General features: G+C 38.6%; 2 protein-coding genes across 3 annotated transcripts; both read left to right on the top strand.

Annotated features, from left to right (window-relative positions):
* Nucleotides 1-377: 377 nt before the first annotated feature.
* Nucleotides 378-10,924, top strand: LOC306869621 (adenylate kinase isoenzyme 5-like). 2 transcript variants are annotated; one of them, XM_079416428.1, is made up of 8 exons: nucleotides 378-637; nucleotides 7,050-7,236; nucleotides 7,550-7,723; nucleotides 7,911-8,083; nucleotides 9,124-9,237; nucleotides 9,338-9,529; nucleotides 9,690-9,776; nucleotides 9,899-10,924. In XM_079416428.1, exons 1-8 carry the CDS (start codon nucleotides 578-580, stop codon nucleotides 9,917-9,919), a joined length of 1,008 nt encoding a protein of 335 aa, XP_079272554.1. In that variant the 5' UTR covers nucleotides 378-577; the 3' UTR covers nucleotides 9,920-10,924. The 2 variants fall into 2 exon arrangements, with proteins under 2 accessions (XP_079272554.1, XP_079272555.1); XM_079416429.1 differs by having other exon boundaries at nucleotides 429-637; nucleotides 7,050-7,227.
* A 2,895-nt stretch (nucleotides 10,925-13,819) lies between these two features.
* On the top strand, nucleotides 13,820-14,861 carry cmlc1 (cardiac myosin light chain-1). Its single transcript, XM_079415999.1, has one exon. The coding sequence runs from the start codon at nucleotides 14,143-14,145 to the stop codon at nucleotides 14,731-14,733; it is 591 nt and encodes a 196-aa protein (XP_079272125.1). The 5' UTR covers nucleotides 13,820-14,142; the 3' UTR covers nucleotides 14,734-14,861.
* The last annotated feature ends 2,851 nt before the right edge of the window (nucleotides 14,862-17,712 follow it).

The following is a 17,712-nucleotide window of genomic DNA, read 5'->3' as shown; positions in this document are numbered from 1 at the left end:
AATGTACTACCATTTGTAAGTACTAATCTACCACTTTGAAACGTGGTGGGAACGGAGTATTTAATTATTTATGTATTTACTTATTCGTGCAAATATTAATTTATGTATAGTGACATTGAAAAACACCTCACTTTTGATGCTTTGTCAGTATCCTTATTTTTCACTTGATTAAATATTTACTTACAATTACATCACAAAACAGTATTTTGTTTACAAAAAAAATCAATATAAAATCGAGATAAAATAAATATACAAAACCGTATCTAATAAATCGCTTTTATGTCATGCATTGTATTGATACCAAGGATACTTAATAGGCTACTAGCAGATTGGCCTATTACTCGCGACTACAGGTTACTAAGGGTCACTTTGAGCTCAGCATTCATGCGCGTGACTGTAAGTGGTGAATAGAACCGTCGCCGGAGGTCACTGGCGTCAAAGCAGTAGAGTAGAGAACAAGCCAATGCGATGGTGCAAGACAGCACAGCTGCTCTGAGGGGGAAACGCAACAGATGAGCAGATAGACACAGCTGCTGCTTTACTGACTTACAAACGCTGCTCTGGATAACCGATAAGAATGAACACAAACGACGCGAAGGATTACCTCTCCAAACGACAGATCCCACACCTTTTTGAGGTAAGAATCACCTCCACGAGAAGCCTTTTCATACATTTTAATATTAATATAGCAACGTCAATTAGAGCACAATACATCTGGAAACATCTGCCACTCTGAAATCTGATTATGTAGTGTACTTTCAAGGTGAGCATATATATGCCTTCATATTATGCACCTTCCAGTTCTTCTTCTCAGAGTTGTTCAGGGTAAATGATGGCTGTTTCTACTGTCATCCATTTTTATATGAAGAATCTATGGGGGGCTACTAGAGCTGTACATCAGATGTGAGATGATAGCATGAATTAATCAAAAGCCTGTGTCTATTTAGCATGCACAATTACATGGTAAATGAGATACTTCAAGGTGTCTCTATGGTGATTTTTTTAAGTAGGTTGCTGTAATGGCAAAGCGGAGGGTCTTAAGCTTGTCAGCAAGAGGGAAGATTCTCCTCAGACTGTGTCAACAAGTGCTTGTGCTTGTGTGGGAGATATGTAGTTGCATACAAAATACTGTGTCCACAGAGGATCACAGAACACACTTCTGACAGGCTTTCCATCTCCAAATTGATCCTATATATGAGAAAGCTCGATATTGTAGGTCATCACCGTGTGCATGACATCTCCTCAGGCAGGACATAAATGGTGAAGGTTGTAAACACAAGTTTCAGCACATCAACACTTTGACTGTCACCAAGGCAACAAGCAATGCGCTTCGTATTTACTTTATGTGACTCATTGTTGGAAATGTGGGCACTGGAGTGCGAGAGGGAGAGAAGGACTGAAACAATAATATTCTCGCATGTGCCCGAACACGCAGTTCGCTGAGGAATGCAAACACGCAGGTTTAGGTTTGTGTGCATACCTCTAGACATCCAGAACATCTCTTAAACTCCTCCTACTGCACTGTAAGAAAAAAAATCTGTTAAATGTACGGTAAAATACCGGCAGCTGTGGTTGCCAGAATTTTACCATGAAAAATACAGTAGCAACATTTTAGGATTTAAAGAAGTGTTTCAATTTACAGTGAAAAACCGTATTTCATTAATTGATACAATGTTAATATACAAACTTTTCAGTTAACTCATTTTATTTGCAGAAACCAACTGCACTTAAATTGTCCAACTGCCATTTGTTTATAAACTAATATGCATAATGTTTAAGTAAAATGAGCATAACAATATTAAAAACTATTTTGCTTAAGTACATGAAGAAAAACCTACTGATTTACGCAGTCATTAAAAGCATCAGTTCAACTCAAATCTCTTGCAGATAACAGCAGCACACATACATGTGACTAAAACTAATGACGAGACTCTCACTGCATCAATAACTACACAGTTACTGTCTTTAAATAAAGCAACATGCGTCATAACATCAGCGTCTCTCTGTCCGTCCTTGACTTAAACACAGGCTCTGCTCTACAGCACAATGGTGACCCACAAAACACAACAGGAAGTTAACTGTTAGGTTTTACAGTATTTTGCTGTTTTCTTTTTATTTTATTTTACAGTGAAATACCAGCAGCTGTAGTTGCCAGTAATCTACTGTTTTTTTAATTCACGGTGTATTTCTGTTAAAATTACATTTGTGTATTATTTTTTTTAATCTCACACATTTAACCCCTTTAATCCCACAGCAAAATCCTCGGTTTTAAAGAGCACTTATATGTCCACACTACAGAGTGTTGAAGTAACACTGAAGTTAATGAGAGAATGAAGTGACTAATTAAATGAGGATTGAGCTTTAGTGATGAACACCTGCTGTTATCAAGTAGAATCACCGAAGGAACGAGAAACAAGAGCAGAGAAACAAAACTTACAGCCAAAGCCAAAGATTAAATCAACTGAAATAAAGCACATTAAATCTCTCAAGATCTCAGAAGAGAGTGATTAAACAACTCCACAAACAGCATCACCAGCTTCTTATTACAAAACACTTTGACTTTATTTCTGTCATATGTGTACAAAAGCTCTTTTAGTTGTTGTGCTTTCATTTGAAGTCACCATATTGGCGATCGGTGGTTGTTTTAGTTGGGCTCTTGAACCTTGCCTTTGTAGAGTTGGTTTTTATTAGCGTGCTTTAATTAACTGTGTTTATTAAGTTCAGTTTTTAAAGCATTTTCTTGCTTCGAAGACTGTGCTTAATAAACATAGGTAAGTCTAGACTCAGATGATGCTGATGTTGTGGGAACCATTGCGATCTAGTCTAGTTCACTGATCTTACTCAGTGTTTAATTTTTTATTTAAAATGTGATATGTTAATAGTCTTCAATTGCACCACACAGCAATCAAATGATGTGAAACATCTCTAAGCACAATATGCACAAATATATGTATTGAACTACAGCAGTACATAAACACACAGAGACATCAACAATCAGCGTATGAATCTCCAAACTGGTGACAATCAAAAATGATAAGCTAATTATAACAAATACAAAAATCGATTAAACTCTGAACATCACAAAACAGTTTACTGAAAAGTCACAACCAAAACAACACCAAAATAAAAGCAAATAAAGAAAATGGTAAGAACCGTCAGCTGCATAATTTATTCATGCTGCAATGCATGCTGGTAGTTTTGTACTGACACCCAGCATGCTTTGCGGCATGAATTGTTTTTTATTATTATTAATAGTCACCATTGTTGAGGTTCATGTGCTGATTCTAGATGTCTGTGTGTCTAAATGATGCTTTAGCTTTTAATATTTTGTGCATAAAATGTTCCGTCATAATAGTTCGTCATCTTTTCTTGTATAATAATACTACCATAAGTAACATGAAATTAATTACAAGCCACCCATATTATTTGACACTAAGATTACTGAATCAGGTCATTATCCAGTGATGACCATCAGCAGTTAATTAAAACTTCGTAATTATTTCTTTTGGCTTTTTTTGTCATAATAAATATACGTCATAAACACAGCTTTAACAGTTGAAGAGAAACTAACATTAAAGAGTCAAGGGTCCAGAGCATAACTAAAGCAAACACCAATCACCAAAATGGTGAGGTCAAACAAAACATTTGAAATAAAATATAAACCTCTGTTAATTTGTAGACATATGACAGAAATGAAGTCAGTCTGGTTAGTAATAAGTGGAGCTGGTGATGCTGTTTGTGGAGTTCTTTAAACATCCTCTGCTGTTTTATTTCAGTTGATTTCATTTAGGCTGTGGCTGTATGTCAGTTGTAGTCTTGTTTCTTGTTCTTTTCTTCAGTGATTGTGTTTGTTAACAGCAGGTGTTCATCAGTGTCTGAATTCACTCATATGTTCTCAATCACTCTGTCTAGTGGACTATACAGGTCCTTCTCAAAAAATTAGCATATTGTGATAAAGTTCATTATTTTCTGTAATGTACTGATAAACATTAGACTTTCATATATTTTAGATTCATTACAACACAACTGAAGTAGTTCAAGCCTTTTATTGTTTTAATATTGATGATTTTGGCATACAGCTCATGAAAACCCCAAATTCCTATCTCAAAAAATTAGCATATCATTAAAAGGTTCTCTAAACGAGCTATTAACCTAATCATCTGAATCAACTAATTAACTCTAAACACCTGCAAAAGATTCCTGAGGCTTTTAAAAACTCCCAGCCTGGTTCATTACTCAAAACCGCAATCATGGGTAAGACTGCCGACCTGACTGCTGTCCAGAAGGCCATCATTGACACCCTCAAGCAAGAGGGTAAGACACAGAAAGAAATTTCTGAACGAATAGGCTGTTCCCAGAGTGCTGTATCAAGGCACCTCAGTGGGAAGTCTGTGGGAAGGAAAAAGTGTGGCAGAAAACGCAGCACAACGAGAAGAGGTGACCGGACCCTGAGGAAGATTGTGGAGAAGGACCGATTCCAGACCTTGGGGGACCTGCGGAAGCAGTGGACTGAGTCTGGAGTAGAAACATCCAGAGCCACCGTGTACAGGCGTGTGCAGGAAATGGGCTACAGGTGCCGCATTCCCCAGGTCAAGCCACTTTTGAACCAGAAACAGCGGCAGAAGCGCCTGACCTGGGCTACAGAGAAGCAGCACTGGACTGTTGCTCAGTGGTCCAAAGTACTTTTTTCGGATGAAAGCAAATTTTGCATGTCATTCGGAAGTCAAGGTGCCAGAGTCTGGAGGAAGACTGGGGAGAGGGAAATGCCAAAATGCCTGAAGTCCAGTGTCAAGTACCCACAGTCAGTGATGCTGGTGTTGGTCCACTGTGTTTTATCAAGGGCAGGGTCAATGCAGCTAGCTATCAGGAGATTTTGGAGCACTTCATGCTTCCATCTGCTGAAAAGCTTTATGGAGATGAAGATTTCATTTTTCAGCACGACCTGGCACCTGCTCACAGTGCCAAAACCACTGGTAAATGGTTTACTGACCATGGTATTACTGTGCTCAACTGGCCTGCCAACTCTCCTGACCTGAACCCCATAGAGAATCTGTGGGATATTGTGAAGAGAAAGTTGAGAGACGCAAGACCCAACACTCTGGATGAGTTTAAGGCCGCTATCGAAGCATCCTGGGCCTCCATAACACCTCAGCAGTGCCACAGGCTGATTGCCTCCATGCCACGCCGCATTGAAGCAGTCATTTCTGCAAAAGGATTCCCGACCAAGTATTGAGTGCATAAATGAACATAATGGCCATTCTTTTATTGGTCGGATGGAATATGCTAATTTTTTTGAGATAGGAATTTTGGGTTTTCATGAGTTGTATGCCAAAATCATCAATATTAAAACAATAAAAGGCTTAAACTACTTCAGTTGTGTTGTAATGAATCTAAAATATATGAAAGTCTAATGTTTATCAGTACATTACAGAAAATAATTAACTTTATCACAATATGCTAATTTTTTGAGAAGGACCTGTATAGTGAACTAATGTAGGAACTAGTGAATGAGGGTGTAGGGTGTGGTTTCAGACACAGTCTATGAGTGTCGACTCTGAGGCTACTTTCTCGAAAACAATTATTTATTCACCGTATATAGTAAGAAAACTCACTGTTAATCATTTAACAGGTTTTTACTGTGGCATTTTTACAGTCTTTTACCGTTAAAATCACAATAATTTTTTACAGTGTGCGACCGCATGTAAGGAATATTGGGTGAACTACATTTCTGTGCATAACTATTATTTAAACTGTCATATAGCAAGTATATCAGCTATCCCATAGTAGGAGAAAATTGAGCTCTTTAGTGTCATTATAAAATGATATAATTATAAAAATCAGTTTATAGATTTCATAGCAAAAAGACATAGCATAGCAAAAACATTTTTTTTTTTTTTTTTTTGTTATACTAAAAGGCCTTTTACTTGCTGTCGCACTTGCCTTTTATAAAAAGGTATAAACTGTCAGTCAGATGACAGAAAGCATATAGAAAGTTTTGGAGACCTTGGAGTACTAAATATGACACAATTAATTAATTAAAGTAACTTTGAATTAATAGATTTTTATAACATCTAAAATGTTATTTACCATCTTCGAGTCAAGCTAAACACATTCACTTTCAGCAATAATAATAGCAGGTTACTACTTTTAACATTGTTTTTTGATGTTCTTTCCCTGGTTAGGTATGTTTTGAAGCATGGCAGCTGGTTTGAGCTGGTCCTTAGTTGGTCATGACTCATGAGCTGGTTTAAGCTGATCACGTGCTGGTCCTAAGCAACTTGCTCCTGTTCAGGACCAGGTCATAACCAGCTCAGGACCATCTTAAACCAGCTCATGCCCAACTAAGGACCAGCTTAAACCAGCTACCATGCTTCAAAACATACCTAACCAGCATATGCTGTTTTGTTTTTGTTTTTTTAACAGTGTTCTCCATATCGATACTGCATTAGTCCTTAAAAATGCTGTGGTCTGTTATTAAACTGATACCTCTAGCAAATTCAGCCTTTTGTTTTGTTTCTGTTCGGACACTGTTGCTTTATTCAGGGGCTGAATATGTCTTTAGCTCTTTGATACCCGTGAGGATTGAGATGTAAATTCTCAAGCAGTTTTATTTGCATCAAAAGAAGCAAACAGCTGATTATTTAGAGCTCGGATTTTCCATTCCATGTACCTCTGAATGGCCCGGAGTATGAACTGCTAACATGTGTGGGATGAATAGAACAACAATTTGCAATTATTATTTTCTCCCCTGGATGTTATTGATTTTTTTTATCTCCCTGTCTTACCATTCAGAAATTGTTTAGCTTTGTTTGGCTAATAAACAAAATATGTTCTTATATTCCTTGCTTTAAGGTAAGGAAGAAAAATCTTTTGTCACAATTGTCAGTGATGTACAAAATTTGGATGAACATATAGTGGTGAAAGAAGTTGTTTACACAAATAGATGCACTGTAACTCTACATCCTGAAATACAGAGTTGTATTTCAGAAACACTCAACTATAAGCATTTCATATAACAAAACTAAATGAATTCTGTATGTATCTCACAGAGCATGTTAACAGGGCTGATGTACCACAGGCCCGAGGACCCTTTGGTATTCTTGGAGAGTTGCCTGCAGAAAACACGAGACCTCGGGGGTCCTGAATGTGTGGCCTGGGACACTTTCATTACACCTGATCGAAAACCTCTACCACCAATCACCCCGGCACAGGGAAAGAAAGCCCCATGTAAACTCGGTAATTCAGCCAATTTGAAGGCACATTATCTTAGTAAGCAACAAAATGTATACTAGGGGAAAAAATTTTCTAGATAAAAAGCCAGCAGCGAAGGAACCATAATTTAGGGTGGGAAGGACAGCTGTGAAAATGAAAAATAAAGAGCATTGCAAAGAAATTTAGGAAGGTTAAACATAGTTCAAGTGTTTTAAATACCTAAATATCTCAATAATGAAAGTCTAACCACAGATTTGTGTGGGCTTCTATCAAATGAGTGAATTAAGAGTGCATCTGAGGTAATAAAACAGTGAATGTAATCCGTTTTCTTTCACAGACAGTGGTCCTGGTCCAGGCCCCGGACCTTACCGTCGATATGACAGGCTGCCACCAATCCAGGCCCAGTTCTCCATAGAAAGTGACTCAGACATGACGGAGTCCTCAGGACTCATACAGGAATATGATGTCTTTGACCCATCAAAACCACGACCACACATCATATTCATTATAGGTGAGTGGTCATCACTGTCAGCTTGTCATTTTCAGTCTATTTCAATCATCTGAATTCATCTAATTCTGAATTCCAACTCTTTGAGCTGGATGAAATGCAATTCAGTAGACCTTGACCTTAATTAATCTGAAGTTAGCATTTCTATTGTGTTATTGTGTAAAGTGGGATTTGCTGTAATATTTTCCAGGTGGACCGGGCAGTGGGAGGGGCACTCAGACAGCTAAACTTGCACATCACTATGATTACGAGCATGTGTCCGTGGGGGAAATTTTAAGGAACCAGTTGTTGCATCATGCCCCCAGTGACAGGAAATGGGAGCTGATTGCTCAGATTATTGCCAATGGAGAACTGGCACCTCAGGTTTGGCAGTTTGACCACCAAATGTGTGAATTTCACAGATATGGGCCTGGTTTCATAGACAGGGTTTAAACCAGGATTAGGCCATAGTTCAGTTAGGACATTGAAGTCATTTTTATAAACATGCCTTAGAAAAAACTGATGGTGCATTTTGAGACTAAATAAAGGCACTGATATATTTTAAGATCAGTCAGAGCAAATTTCTTTCAGTTGAAACAGCTCAGATTTAGTCTGGGATTAGGTTTAAATCTGGTCTGTGAAACCGGGGGATGGTGTATTTACAGCTGCTTAATTACTAAAATAACATAAAGGTTTTGCGTCAGTATGTTTTTTTTCTTAAATAATTGTTTTAAAATTAAACATATATTTTCTTATTATGTATAAAAATAAAATTAGTAGTTGAGTAGTCCATATATATATATATGGAGTAGTTCACCCAAAAATGTTGTTTGTTTCTTCATTGTAGCAGATTTTGAGAAATTTTTAATTGCATCACTTGCTGACCAATGGATCCTCTGCAGTGACTATATGTTATGGATAGAATTTTATTTTTATTTTTATTATATTTTAGCTGGAAGCAACGGTTGGAAGTTAAAACATTGATGATGGAAGATATCTTTATGATGAATTTGTTTATTACAAACATGCTGCTTTTCATTTCACACGGCATTAACTGATGGACTGGAGTCGTGTGGATTACTTGTGGATTATTGTGATGTTTTTATCAGCTGTTTGGACCCATTCACTGCAGAAGATCCACTGGTGAGCAATTGATGTAATGCTACAAAATCTCTCTCCAAATCTGTTCCCATAAAGAAACACACACATCTCGGATGGCCTGATGGTAAGTACATTCCCACTAAATTTTTGTGTGAACTCTTTAAGCAGCACAAATGTTTTCAACACATTGCGCACCAAATCTGCATATAAGGACTGTGTGACAGTGAAGTTTTTGTACTGTATTTTTGAACAAATAAATGCCCCAAACATCTAAGTAGTGTACTTTAGTCACCCTAGTGCTTTTCTGGCATGGGATTCTTCAGGAGACAACTATTGAAGAGCTGAAACATCAGTTTATCAAAAAGCAGGATGCTAAAGGATTCATTGTGGATGGATTCCCCAGAGAGATCTCACAGGTGTTCACCTTTGAGGAGCAGGTCAGATATTCAGCATTCTGATGGTCTATACAGTACAGAATCTACTGGGGGAAAAAAATATTTGTATGCTATGAATGACACTCATACAGTATTCCTTCAGATTGGCTCCCCAGACTTGGTGATCTTGCTTGCCTGCTCCAATCAGCAACTCCGGCAGCGTCTAGAGAAAAGAGCGTCCCAGCAGGGCCGTCCTGATGACAATACTCACGCTATTGAGAAGAGACTAGACACATTTAAACACAATATCACACTCATAGCCAAGTACTACCTGGAGAGAGCACTTATTGTAAGGGTAAGATGCTGTTCTTTGCTTATTTTTTATCTTAACTGTTGAATTCAGTTGGTTTTCACAGCATGGGCTGTTCTGTGGATGATTACAAATGCTGCTTTGTTTAAAAAAAAAAAAAGTTTTATGTTGTGAAACACAATTCTGTCTCACTGTGCTTGGTCAGGTTGATGCTGATCGAGAAGAAGATTACATTTTCACAGACATTTGTACCATTGTCAAGGAGAGACTGTTCCCTAGCGACACAAATGCAGTAGGTTTTTAAATAAAGTTACACTTTAAGCCACAATTTGGACTTACAAATCTGTTCTGTTCAATTTGTACTTAAAAATCTATCTGCTTCATATTTCATAAACATAATTTTTCTCCCTGCAGAGCAGTACACAAGATCTTTAGAGGGACGTCTAAACATCCAAAAAGCTGCTGCCATTAAATCCAAAATGTCAAAAGCAACCTGCCAAACATTTTATTTTACCATAATTTTTCATCAATAAACTTGTGGGTCTGAGTCGAGGATCAGGGAAAAGAGTAAAGGAAGAAATATAATATACTGTATATTTTACACTTGTTGTTGCCTCTATTTGTACTTCACTGTGAATCTTCTCTGTACAACTTTTGCAGTAATTTAATAAGAATGACTTTTTAGAGCAGAACATTTTTTCCAACATTTTCTGTTTTTGTTTTTGAATTTTAATGTTTTGACTTAATCGTATTATTTTATATTTGGAGCTCAAGCCAGAAATAACGTGAGCTTCTAAAAAAACCACCAAAGTATAAATTAATATCAAATACAATAACAATATGAAATGTTTTCAAACAACTTACCTCACCTATTGAAAAAAACCTTCACCTGAAAAAACATGAAATGGATTAAATAATTACTGATTAATAACTAATTTACTTATGAACACAGTGTTTCTTGTTTTATCTTATTCCACAATATGAGCACATTAAAAAGAGACAGAGAGAGAGAGGGGCACTACAGACGTGTCCTCTGGCTGTGTTCTCATAAATAAATGTTCATTCCAGCTGTGGCACTTTTTCACAGTAGGACATCAGTGAACAGACTCTCTGCCCTTGCTGACAGACCTTGACCAATAACGCAAGTGCCAAAATGCTGTTACTTTAAATACTGAGGAGTATTGAAAAATTAGTGGCAAATGTAGTAAAGTCTATTAAACATCAGTATCTGTTTCATGTAATCTCTACACTGACATTGCTTGTACATTTTCTGAACACAAATTCACAATTGAGCCACTAGATGGCAGGCTTTTATACCTTAAAAATGATTTGTTCTATAGCCTCCCTGGTTTGAAAGAGTTAATTATAGCCGTCCACAATCATACCCACTTCTGCCATTTTAAGAAATTAAAATGATGAATTTTTTACTTTTGAGTCTGTGAACTGATTAATGAAGAAAAAAATATTGGAAAAAATTGCTTGGAAAAAAAAAAAAAAACATTAGTTTGAGTTTGCTTTTAACTACAGTAGATAACCTTTACCATACAAAGACCATGGTATCTTTATTTTGTGCTAAGTGTGCTTAAAATACCTTAAAAGACTGTGTTATCAACAGCATCACTGTGACAGAGTGCTGGTATGTGCTGCTTCTCAGAATAGAGCCACCCTTATCACCTGCCTTGCAAATTACAAGCAGCTCTGAGTGGCACGAGTTGGAAACTCCTATTGGCTTGCATATAACTCTGCTTCAGGTTTTCAGAAGTACAATTTAATTTACTGCATCTACACATTACATAAATGCACAATGGTCTGAATGTTGTTCAGAACATCTTCTCTTTCATGTTTTGGACTGACATAGAGCTTGAACCAAAAAATATCACGTAACTAAAATCTTGGTGCATTTTTCACTTTTATTAACTCTGTTCTGCTGTATGTTCTTGAGCTTTTCCACTCTTAATAATTATTTTCTTTTTCATATTTTTTTTTTCTGATGAACATAAAAGAAGAAATGTTTTTGTTCATACAATGGACATCAATGGTCACCAAAAATATTACCAACATTCTTCAAAATATCTTCTTTTGTGTTCCATGGAAGAAAAAATGTCAAACAGGTTTTTAGAACAACATGAGTGTGAGAAAATTATAACAATTTCATTTTTGGATAAACATATATGTTAAAAGGACAGTTCACCAACAAATGAAAATTGTGTTATTTACTCACTCTCATGCCATTCAAAAAAATTTGGATAGCTTTTAAATTGGTATTGCCCAAAACACTTTACACACGGTGGCTGTGCTTGGCACAGTTATGAGGGAAATAGCATTGTCTGATTCAACAAATCATTCTTTTTAGATCTTTTCAGTTGATCCAGTTAACAAAACTGAACAGAATGATTCATTAATGAGTCAAACTGATCCGGTTCTCAACTTCAGTTCACTCAAATTGATCAATCATCTGGAAGTGAACAATCCCAGACAGCAAGCCGTGTCTGCCCAAATCCGGCCCACATCTCACACCAGATGTGGGCCAAAACTATGTTGCTGTCTGGGATATCATTGAATAATGACTTACATCTTGGTCTGTTTCTCACATAAAGATATGTGACTAAATAAATTTTTAGGTTACTCTGAGGTCTCTAAATGCTAATATAATTTTTCTGTTGATAAAAAGCCAAAAAAAACAAAAAGAAAACTACTTTGTAACTGGCTTCCCGATCCGAGATGGCGGCGCGGTCAGATGCAGCGGCTACTCCGGGTCCCAAAGACGGTGCTTTTATGTCTTTTAATGTCATCTGTTTGTCTCCAAATAGTGTCAATTTACCGCTAATTCATAAGGAAATCACTCCAAAACACATCTATGATCACCAAAGTCTTTTGGATATCGGCAAGGCATACGAACACCAACACTCGCCGGTGGCTACTGAGAAGCAAGGCCTTTGTTTACTGCTGAAGCCGGACCTCGAGACCGCGGGCTCGCCTACTGATGCTACCCGCACAAGTCAGCATCGCAAGCAGTGTGAGAGAGGACGGAAGCGCAGTAAGCGCGGAGGTATACAAGCTAGGCTAAGAGCTAACCCCACAAGACCGGCTCTTCCAACACTCATGCTCTCAAATGTTCGCTCTCTGGTAAACAAACTGGACCTAATTCAACTCAGTCGGTCTACTGAGCATCAACATCATGAGGCAAGGGATTGTTGTGTGTTTGTTTTCACTGAAACATGGCTAAACGACAACATCCCGGACTCCGCCATTCAGCTGCATGGGCTAAACTGCTACCGAGCGGATAGAGATTCATCACTGTCTGGCAAGACTCACGGGGGTGGCTTGTGTGTGTATATCAACAAAGAATGGTGTAACAATGCTGCGGTAATATCAAAACAATGTTCATCGCTGGTGGAGTTTATGGTTGTGACGTGACGACCGTTCTACCTGCCGCGGGAGTTCACGGCAATTGTTATTGTCGCGGTTTACATTCCCCCGTGTGCAAACGCTAAAGATGCGCTCCGTGAACTGTACAGCGCCATCAGCGAACAACAAACAAATAACCCTGACGGCTTTTTCATCATAGCCGGTGACATCAACCATGCAAACCTAAAGACAGTTTTACCAAAGTTCTACCAACATGTGAACTTTGCAACAAGGGGAAACAACACACTGGACTTCGTTTATACAACAGAGAAAAACGCATACAAAGCTGAACCCCGCCCCCACCTCGGGTACTCGGACCACATCTCTGTTATGCTAATACCAACATACAGACCACTTCTCAAACTCGCCAGACCGGTTCAAAAGCAGATCACAGTATGGCCAGACAATGCCACCTCAGCACTGCAGGACTGCTTCCAGGACACAGACTGGAACATGTCAACAACAACAACCAAACAGACCTGCAGGAGTACACTGAAACTGTGACTGCTTACATCAAAAAGTGCATAGATGATGTGACAGTCACCAAGACCATTACCACACGTGCCAACCAGAAGCCATGGATGACAGCAGAGGTTCATGGGCTGCTAAAGACCAGAGATGAAGCATTCAGATCAGGAGACAAAGCAGCCCTCAAAACAGCAAGAGCCAATCTGTCTCATGGCATCAAGAAGGCAAAACATCAATCCTCCCACCCCTCCTACAACCTCTTCCAGCTCCTACCATCAGGTAGAAGGTACCGGAGTATCAAAGCTCGCTCTGTCAGATTGCTCAACAGCTTTTTTCCCCAGGCTGTGAGAGCTCTTAACTCCAATCTCCCTGTCCCCTGTTTTGTTTTGTTTTGTTTGTTTTTTTCTTATACTTGCATTGTTGTATGTTTATCTTATGTTTAACTAGTATCTAGCACTGTGGTCCTGCGAGACACGACATTTCGTTCCACTATATGTCCACACATGTAGCAGAATGACAATAAAGCTAAACATTTATTGCATTTGTTCATTTCAATGAGGTAACAGGGTGGTCGGTCTAGTTTTATCTACTGGACAGGAGCATTTCAACATGGTATGAGCAGCACTCCAAGTCTGTTCTAGTTCATTTCCTTATATAGTATGTCACTATTCCAGTTCTGATAAGACTTATCAAATTCTCTGACACGTCGATATAAAAGCCCAACAGTGGCTTTTACAACACACTTCCCAGCGCTTCCCATCTCCACTCTTAGCTTCGGCATTATGGCACCTAAGAAAGTTGAACCCAAGAAACCAGAGCCTAAAAAACCAGAGCCTAAGAAAGAAGAAGCTGCAGCTCCTGCCCCAGTTCCAGAGACCCCCAAAGAGCCCGAGCTGGACCTGAAAAGTGTCCCACTGGAATTTACCGCTGACCAGATTGAAGAGTTCAGGGACGCCTTCACTCTCTTTGACGAGACGCCAACGGGCGAGATGAAGATAAGGTACACCCAGTGTGGAGACGTGATGAGGGCTCTGGGTTACAACCCTACCAACGCTGATGTCCTGACTGTGCTGGGGAAGCCCAAGGCTGAAGATATGAATACCAAATACCTGGACTTTGAGACGTTCCTGCCCATGCTGCAGCATATCTCGAGAGCCAAGGACCAGGGGACATTTGAGGACTTTGTTGAGGGTCTGAGAGTCTTTGACAAAGAAGGAAATGGAACAGTGATGGGTGCTGAGCTCCGTCATGTCTTGGCAACACTTGGGGAGAAAATGACAGAAGATGAGGTGGACCGTCTGATGACCGGACAAGAAGATGCCAACGGCTGCATTAACTATGCGTCCTTCATCAAGCACATCCTCTCTGGGTGAGCCGGAGCTGCAAAGATTACCGAATGAAATTGGAACTCTAAATGGCAACTGTCAAAACACTGGAAAGAAAATATGTCTTGTCTGTATGTCTTGGAAAGCATCAAATAAAAACCATCCAAATTTTGTTTCGTCTGAGATTTTTTGTGTTTTTTTTGTTCTGCTAATCTTGTTGTTGAGATGTCAAACTCAGATGTGTGTAAAGAAGGAAGGTATTGGAAAACATGATCTACAGTATGAACTCTTAAAAACCCCCAAAAAAGGAGTTTTGGCAGCAATGTCCTTTAAGTATTTTTTTCTTTGTGCCATAAACAACCTATGCAACCATTAGTTCTAATTCTCGGATTAGCTTGGCTGTGTGGCATATTGGCTGCATATGAAATTGCATACTATACAGTAGGCTAGGCAAAAAATAAATAATAATAATTGTCCAAATTCACAGTATTCACAAAACAGTGTGCAAAAAAGGGGAAGTGGTGTGTGGCCAAGTATGGTGACCCATACTCAGAATTTGTGGTCTGCATTTAACCCATCCAAGTGTACACACAGTAGTGAACATACACCCGGAGCAGTGGGCAGCCAATGCTGCAGCGCCCAGGGAGCAGTTGGGGGTTCGGTGCCTTGCTCAAGGGTCTCACCTCAGTCATGGTATTGAGGGTGAAGAGTGTTGGTTATTCACTCCCCCATCTATAATCCCTACCGGACCTGAGACTCGAACCCACAACCTTCAGGTTACAAGTCCAACTCTCTATCTATTAGCCCACAACTGCCCTAAAAAAGTACCAGAGTAAACTATTTCTGAGATTCTGAAGTGTTTGATGGACATTTTACTATCCCATGAGGCCACAGGAGAGCATTTTAAAGAGGTTTTGCTGATCTGCATCTGTCAGATATTAAATAATAGACATTTAGAAAATGCTGTTAAGATGTTAATGATTTATAATGTACGTAAAACGTTGTTTTAAAGACGTTTATCAGATGTTTGTATCCAGCAGGGTGAATATGATTTAACTAAGTGCATGTACGTTTTAAGTAGTTATTAATTCAAAAGAAGTACAGAGATTATGCAATTTCCAACGCAGCCATCATGTCCAACAGCACTACTTTTTACTGTTTGCATCACTGCGCTTGTCTATTTTTGTGCACTAAATATGATATTATGGCCACAAATTAACAATGTGTTCCCATGACTGGTCCACATTTGATTAATTAGTTCCCAATTTTATTTTAGTTATGTCGCGAAACAAATTCTTTATTCATAGTCACGATAGGCGACATATGCGATCTTTTCTCGCATGTCATCAGGGCTTCGTACATTAAAGGAGACATATTATGCCCCTTTTTACAATACGTAATATAAGTCTCAAGAGTCCCCAGAATGTATCTGTGAGGTTTCAGCTCAAAATACCCCATCATCACCCTAATCATTTATTATATCATTTTGAAAATGCCTATTTTGAGTAGAAGCAGAAACAAGGTGTTTTTCATGCCTGGTTCTTTAAATGCAAATGAGCTGCTGCTCCCGCCCTTTTTCCAGAAAAGAGCTGCGCCATTACAGCTCGTACCTGCTAAAAACACCTGTTTTGGTTCTGATTGTCATGTTTATCGCACTGAAACCATGCGATTTTAAACCATATAAACTTCTGATATACAGTTTTCTGAGTGCACACATCCGAAGCACACGTACAGAAAGCTGCTGTCACAGCATGTGAGTAACTTACTAAATTTAAGTTCTCTTTCACACATACATACACACACACACACACGTTTACATTAAACTTGTCTCCTCTGAGGCCGGGGCTCTAAATAGTGTTCTGTGCTCGTCCCTGCAGCCAAAGGCAGAACAGTTAGCATGTTTTGCTCAAACTTTCACCATGGCATTAGAGCTGGTACACCGTTGTTGCTTGAAATCAAAATTATGGTGCAGTGAGTGGAAACTTACAGATTAAAGGGCGGTAATATTATAATGAGATCCTTTTGCAAGGTCAGGGGAGCGAAATCAGATGCCTTGTTTGTTCAGAGGCTTGCAGAAAAAGGCTTAACATAACAAAGTTACGGGGTTAATCTTTTTTCACGTTTCCTTGGTTGGTAGATGCACCTGATTATAGCACCTAAAACCTGGAAAAGACCGATTTTCATGTTATGTCACCTTTAAAATAAACAGCGGAGTGATACAAACAGTTCTGGTGTTGCTACTTCATTAAACAATTAACTTAGGTGGAGACAAGTTTTCATGAGTCTCTAAATATAATAAAAAAAAATATCGATTCATTCAACAGTACTATATTGAACAAGTTTTTAGCCTGATTTGTATGGCAATTATTTCTTATGTGAACATCGGATTTTTAGTGGACAGTTATTTTTAGTACGGGTAGGGGTTAGTCGATTATTGTATTGCTGCCCAAATCCTAATGCCGGTGTTTTTCTTCCACCTCCCGCATAAAAATCCCTGGCCGAATGAATTGCCGTTCGAATCCACATCTCTGAGTTTACAAGAAGAAATTGATTCAAAATTCAATGTCTAAATCCTATTTGACCATTGTCAAGCACTGTATGGTATCTGCTGCACTTCGCTGTAATGCGCATGCTTATTACCGAAGTGGAAAAAATACTTCAATATTTACAAGAACAATATTTCATAATTGCTCCATCACAGCAAATAGGAGCTGTTAAGAATAATAAGGAAAAGGATAAGAAAAGCATGTAAACTGCTGAAATGTGTCATTATTATGGCAGCAACAGGTATGGAATTCATTTTAAAATATGTATTTTATAGGCCTACAATTACATATATAAAAATATAAACTGAGCAGCTTTATATTTCCCTTACAGCAGACAATCATGCGACATGGACACATGGGCAGTGCGTTCCCGGGTTCAGAGGATCACAGAACTCGCTTCTCCATTGTGAATAAATTGCCATCCAAATCCATGAGTTTTATCACAGAGGTGCCATGTAAATTTATTTTTACAGACGTCCAC

The sequence above is a fragment of the Barbus barbus genome, assembly GCF_936440315.1.
Source record: "Barbus barbus genome assembly, chromosome: 5".
NCBI classification, from domain to species: domain Eukaryota; kingdom Metazoa; phylum Chordata; class Actinopteri; order Cypriniformes; family Cyprinidae; genus Barbus; species Barbus barbus.
This window is presented reverse-complemented; position numbering and strand designations above follow the sequence as displayed.

Coding starts and splice junctions, on each gene's coding strand:
- LOC306869621 (XM_079416428.1), top strand. CDS start 578: ATGAACACAAACGACGCGAAGGATTACCTCTCCAAACGACAGATCCCA. Junction 7,724..7,910: donor ACACATCATATTCATTATAG/GTGAGTGGTCAT, acceptor AATATTTTCCAG/GTGGACCGGGCAGTGGGAGG. Junction 9,530..9,689: donor AGAGAGCACTTATTGTAAGG/GTAAGATGCTGT, acceptor GTGCTTGGTCAG/GTTGATGCTGATCGAGAAGA.
- cmlc1 (XM_079415999.1), top strand. CDS start 14,143: ATGGCACCTAAGAAAGTTGAACCCAAGAAACCAGAGCCTAAAAAACCA.